The sequence below is a fragment of the Polistes fuscatus genome, unplaced genomic scaffold (assembly GCF_010416935.1).
Source record: "Polistes fuscatus isolate 324 unplaced genomic scaffold, CU_Pfus_HIC Scaffold14, whole genome shotgun sequence".
NCBI classification, from domain to species: Eukaryota; Metazoa; Arthropoda; class Insecta; order Hymenoptera; family Vespidae; genus Polistes; species Polistes fuscatus.
The window spans coordinates 1201013-1207040 of NW_025113042.1; the positions used below are offsets into that span (position 1 = coordinate 1201013).

Genomic DNA, 6028 nt, shown 5'->3' on the forward strand with positions numbered 1-6028 from the left:
CTTCCTTCCTGTCACAAATATTTTCCAATTTCCGTTCGGAACGATTAGATAGTCCTAGGATTTTCTTCGAAAATACGATATTTCGAAATTGTACAAAATTATTGTAGATACCTATAAAAGAAAAGAACAAAAAAAACAGGAGACACAGATAAAAAAAAAGAAAGAAAAAAGAAATAAACAGGAAAAAGAGGCCGACGAAATGAACGAAAATGGAAAGATCATAGTAGAAAATTACAAAGACAAGTTCACGATAAGAGTTTTAATCTATGACGAAGAATCCCGGCCTGCTCCTCCTCTCTCTCTTTTTGCACTCACCTTACATCTCTCTTATCCCATCAGTTTACATCGATAAAAAACTTACTTCCATAGGAAGATCAGAGGCAGCCACGCACGTGTGCGCTGAAACGCGCGCGCGCGTGCGCGCGCAGCTACCCCCACCCAGAAAAATTCGGCTGGAAAAGGCTCTCGCCGGACTCGTGAAGGGGCTTCACAATCTCTCTACTCACATCAGTTTTACATCGATAAAAAGACTTACTTCCATAGGAAGATCAGAGGCAGCCACGCACGTGTGCGCTGAAACGCGCGCGCGCGTGCGCGCGCAGCTACCCCCACCCAGAAAAATTTCGCTTGGAAAGGCTCTCGCCGCGACTCGTGAAGGGCCGCCGGGGGTCCACAGACCGCGACCGTCACGTCGTAGCGTTGGGAAGGGAAGGGAAGAGGAAAGAAGAAGAAGAAGTAGTAGGAGTCGAGAGGGAAAGAGAAGGAAAGAAAGAAAGTGTGAGAGAGTGTGGTACGAGGATATTGAGAGGGGGGTAAAGTGGGGAAACAGCCTCAAAGGCGACCGTCCGACCTACGGAATTTCTCGAGGGGAAGGGAGGGGCAACCTAAGGAGGAACTGTTGTGGAGGAAAGGGTCCAGGTTAAACCGTCACGCGCAATCCCACTTCTTTAGGTTCTATCTCCCCACTCCTCATGCCGAAGAGGAACGAGCGTTCCGTCGGCCCGGCACGCTCCACTCTGAACACGACAGAAAACTCTCGTTCTTCCTCGAGTGGTAGTCAGTCGAGCTCTGACAATCGCTCCGAGCAGTTAGACATTACTTCTATTCCTACATTGTACTACTACTACTACTACTATTACTATTACTATTTTACTACTAGTACTATTCTACACCACTGTGTCACAAGATACAAAATAGTTTTCTGAGAAATTTCTGCACCGTGCCTAAGAAAAATATAAAGAAACTTATATTTTCTTTATTTTTTTTCTTGTTGTGTTTGTTTCAATTTTGTGTTCGCTTTCGAACAGAAGAAAAAGTACTCCTCGCTATTCCGAACGATACGAAATTTTTCTCCGCAGACTTTGATCAATTATTCTTCAATATTTCGCCGAAATTTGTGTTTAACAGTGCGAAAAGGGGCTACTATTACTACTCATCTTACCTTTCGTATTCGATTGGATTAAACAGTGCAGTGTGTTGTACTTTTCTTGTTCCTCCTCGTCCTTTATTGAAATTCAGTGATAAGTCGAGATGGTGACCGGAGTGGGTGCTACGATGCCGACCGGCGGCGTTACCGTGGGCGCCACGCCACCCACGCAACACGTACCTCAGGAAGCCGTACAACCACCCGCGCAAACTGCCACAAGTACGACAACTACCAGAAGATCCGGTGAAAATCGACGGGTTGGTGTTCATTTCTTTTTCATCTTCTTACAATTAGATCAAAATTAACTACACCGTGTAAAACAAAATTCATTTGAATGGCGAATTTGATGACGATGATTCCTTCTCGCGTTTCAGTTTTGATCATTTTTTTAAAAATAATATTTTCTCGCCCGTTTTAAAACTTTTTTTTTCTCGTAAAATATTCGGAAAATTTAGAGAAAAAAGGAAATATAATCCGCATATCTAAATTTCATCTCCACTAAAGCCCGAGATCTAAGAAAACCCGAACATTCTGTTTTTCTGACCTGCTATTTTCATTTCTGTTACAGAGCAATAAACCGATTATGGAAAAAAGGCGCCGAGCCCGCATCAATAGTTGCCTGAATGAACTGAAGACCCTTATTCTCGAAGCCATGAAAAAAGACGTGAGTATCTGTACCTAACATTAACTTTGATTCGTTTTAATGATTAATATTCGTTATAGAATTATCGAAATGAATTTGATTATTTATTCCTTCCTAAAAATAAAATATAATTCGATTGGAATTGAACGAACCGTCGGTTGACCGTACTTTTCGTTTTGTATTGTTATAGCCAGCAAGACATTCAAAACTAGAGAAAGCAGACATCCTCGAGATGACTGTTAAACATATGGAAGCAATGCATCGTCAACAAGTAGCCTTAGCCGCGGCGACGGATCCGAACGTTTTAAACAAATTTCGGGCGGGTTATACGGAGTGCGCCGGAGAAGTTAACAGGTATCCCGGATTGGATCCTGGGATAAAGAAACGTCTGATGAACCACTTGGCTACTTGCCTAGCAATGGTTGAAGTAAATAATAATAGTGGTGGTCAAACTACGACGACAACGACTACGACGACGAATATAACGACGACGGCGAATCAACAACAGCCGGTTCAACCCGCCCAACCGACTACTCAATTGCAAGTGCATATTCTACCGCAAGTAGATGCGACACAAAGAATTCAGGTGCAACAATCTAATGGATTTTTTCTTACGAACGGCAACGGCACGGGATTGCAATTGTTACAAACGAGGCTGTCGAACGGTGAAATCGCGTTGCTGGTGCCTACCGGTGGAAAAGCAACACCAGTGATATCCCCGTCAGCTTCCCCAGCACCTAGTTCGCCGTTACCCACTCTAATACCAATCCCGCAAAGAACAGCGAGTACGGGATCGGCCTCGTCGTCAAGCTCTTCCTCAGGCGGCTCGAATTCAATCTCGGCAGCGAGCCCAGTTGGTTTCGAATCACCACCGCGATCATCTGATTTTCGCGACCAACAATCTAAGTCGGTCTACGTAAACAGCAGCAACAGTCACCGAGACGTAGCTACCTCTCCCGCAAACGGATATAACAGCGATGATCACGAGTGTAATAATATTATTTACAATCAGCCTCCTCAGAAACCGATTTCCCTGGTGATAAGAAGAAGCGTTATGCCCCAGCTTGAACCCAAACCATGGAGGCCGTGGTAAAGTGACGATGATAACAATTGTGAACTTTGTGCTACCTATCAAATGATTTGTCTTTCTCGATGAATGAATATGTTCCTTACGTTTGCGCTTGCGCACGCACACACTTACAATATATAAAATATCTCACTTCTTTATTTCATATTTTCTCGTTTTCTCGTACGCGGAGTTATGATAGATCTCAATCGTACGTGATTATTATTCAATGAAATATCCATGAATTTTAGCGCGAGTGCGTGTGATAATACTGACGAGAGCAAACAAGTTGATGCCTTATCTAAGTGCCTTACAAATGATTTTACTTACACGTACCCACGGTGTTCGTGCGTCAAATCGAATTCTGTCGATATGACGATGATGATGATGATGAGTCGTTTACGGGGAGACAACAAAATAATATAAAATAATATGACGATTTTCGAAAGAATGAAACAAAATAGAAAAGGTTAATTTTTTTTACTCTTGTGATCGATCTTTTTTTTTTTTTTTTTTTTATTTAGACAATTCTCAAGTTCTTTTTCTTTTTGTTGTTTTTTGTTTTGTTCTATAATTTTTGTGTGTAAATAGTTACGTTAGAATTTAGAAAAAATCGTAATTTTAAGGTGCCTTATGCAACAAGATCAACGAAGTCTTCCATTCTGTTTGATTACGTTGAAAATACGTCTCTTTTCTTTCTCCTTCTCTTCTTTTTGATTCTCTCTCTTTTTCTCTATCTCTCTGTATTAAATTATACATAAATCTTAGTAATATTATTGTAACCGTCGACGAATAAATACGGTGCCAATAGACAACCACGACGATTCCATAGATTAAATAATTATGCGAAAAATAGAAACGATTGTAAAAAAAAAAAAAATAAACTAATCTAATACGAATTGAAGCATGAAAGAGACTGGTCACTGATTTTGTTGATTGATTGATTGCGTGTGCATGACTACAACGATCCTATTTATATTCGTATTTAAATTCAAAGATGTTACAACAAATTATAATTACCTTCTATTTGTCGAAATAGAGATGAAAGCTTCACGCTTATTATTGTAAGAGTATCAAATAAATGTCGATCTCTTACGTAACAAACAATAAAACAGGAACAAAAATGTCTACAATTGTCTTTTACAAATTGACCTTTAATCAATCGACTCATAATTCCTTACGACGATTTCCTTGTTTTACATTATTCTTAAGTAAATAATACAATTTTTATTTCATTTATCAAATATTTTTATCTCATACGATTGAATAAAATCGATCGTGTATAGATGATTCATAAAAAATAATAGTCTGCAAATAGATAAAATATCTGAAAAAAACATTGTCGGAAAAGTGTTTGACGTCCTACTCGCTGCACGTCAAAATCCGACTGAACAAGTTCGAGGAAATTTTGTCTACCAGAGCACTGCTGCCACCTTACGGCAATTTTTGATATTCCTGCGAGATCCTGTTATTGGGTTTCAGCAAGGGTCCCAAAATCTCTTCGCCCCGCCCCACTACCACCGCCACCACCACTCGTCGAAGGGCTCCTACTATAGTCAGAACATGCTGCCTTCTGGTGGATTTTTCTCGAACACTGTTGGGCCCTTTTGGGATGGTCAATCCTTAGAAAAAGGGTCTCCAATTCCTTAGCTCTTATGATAACAAAGTTTTTCAGAGAAAGTAGTAGATAAACTTACGAAATAAAATCATTTTAAGATCAATTCTCCCCCCTCCCCCAGATTATTAACTTTGCGTAGCTAGGATTAAAAGATAATTCTAATGTCTAACCGATTATTATCGCTGACTTCTCGATCGTATCTTTTTAGAACAGATTTCTAAGTCCGATCAGGTCTAGTAATTATTGCGCGTTAAGCCTTAACCAACCATCATCATCCTCTTACGACTAATAGTAGTTTTCCAACGGAACGTCAGCGTCGATCGATTAACAGATAAGATTTTCCACAGGAAGCTTAAGAAAATATTAGTAATAACTGATCATTTCTTCTCGACATATTTTCCAATATAATATACATCATGAGTATAAAATTAATGACGCTTTTAACAATTTTCTTCAAGTGTTGCCGATAAATATTTAAAATGAAAATATAATGAAGAAGAAAAGACGATAAATAAAGGAATAAAAAAGACAGGAAAGGAAAAAAAAAAAGATAAAAACAAAGCATTGGAGTCACGTACTCGCTAAGAAACTGAACGTAAATGCTTATGATAATGATTTTGAGCAGATGGCGAATAGCGAATCTCAAAGTGGTAAAGTCCATAACCGAGCTGTTCCAACGTGGTACGAGCAAAAATCAACGAGTCTCTCCTCATTACCATAACGTTCTCCTCAATCTCCGTCTTTGTCAATCTGTCTGTCTTTTTATCCTTTTTTTTTTACTACTACTACTACTACTACTACTGTAAGAGTAATAATAATAGCGTAGCTCATCGTGATTCTATTTCTTTTCGATCTTTTAACGATTCGCGATCTGGACGAAAGAGAACGAAAGAAGAAGAAGAGAAGAAGAATAAGACAAGGCTACCGTGGATAAAACATACGAATGACAAATTGCATAGCACCTTCCGTTTCTTTGACGAACTTCTCATCCATTTATCGTCGACAGAAAATGATCGTCGTAGTCTAACTGGCTGGCTACTCCTCCTCCCACGTTTGCCAACGAGCCAAACGAGGGTCAAGGATGAAATATGCGCGTTCTGATAGTTACGAGAAATTTCTTCCTGCCGGTTGGAATACAAATAAGACAAATAATCGCACGGAATAGGAAAAAACTAAATGCATCAAGAGAGTCTTATTACCTCAACGTATCAAATCGTTCTCGTTTAAATCTATTATCGTGATACGTTATCTCATCACTTGGAAATTTTTAGTATT

General features: G+C 39.5%; 1 protein-coding gene across 1 annotated transcript; it reads left to right on the forward strand.

Moving 5' to 3' along the window:
* Nucleotides 1–971: 971 nt before the first annotated feature.
* Nucleotides 972–3553, forward strand: LOC122514173 (protein hairy). The gene is made up of 3 exons (XM_043630838.1): nucleotides 972–1683; nucleotides 1995–2090; nucleotides 2260–3553. The coding sequence occupies exons 1-3, from the start codon at nucleotides 1531–1533 to the stop codon at nucleotides 3160–3162; spliced, it is 1152 nt and encodes a 383-aa protein (XP_043486773.1). The 5' UTR covers nucleotides 972–1530; the 3' UTR covers nucleotides 3163–3553.
* The last annotated feature ends 2475 nt before the right edge of the window (nucleotides 3554–6028 follow it).

What these genes read in the sequence shown, in the direction of transcription:
- LOC122514173 (XM_043630838.1), top strand. Translation starts at nt 1,531, where the DNA reads ATGGTGACCGGAGTGGGTGCTACGATGCCGACCGGCGGCGTTACCGTG. An exon ending in GATCCGGTGAAAATCGACGG is followed by an intron (nt 1,684 to 1,994) that starts GTTGGTGTTCAT and finishes TTTCTGTTACAG; the next exon opens with AGCAATAAACCGATTATGGA. An exon ending in TCGAAGCCATGAAAAAAGAC is followed by an intron (nt 2,091 to 2,259) that starts GTGAGTATCTGT and finishes GTATTGTTATAG; the next exon opens with CCAGCAAGACATTCAAAACT.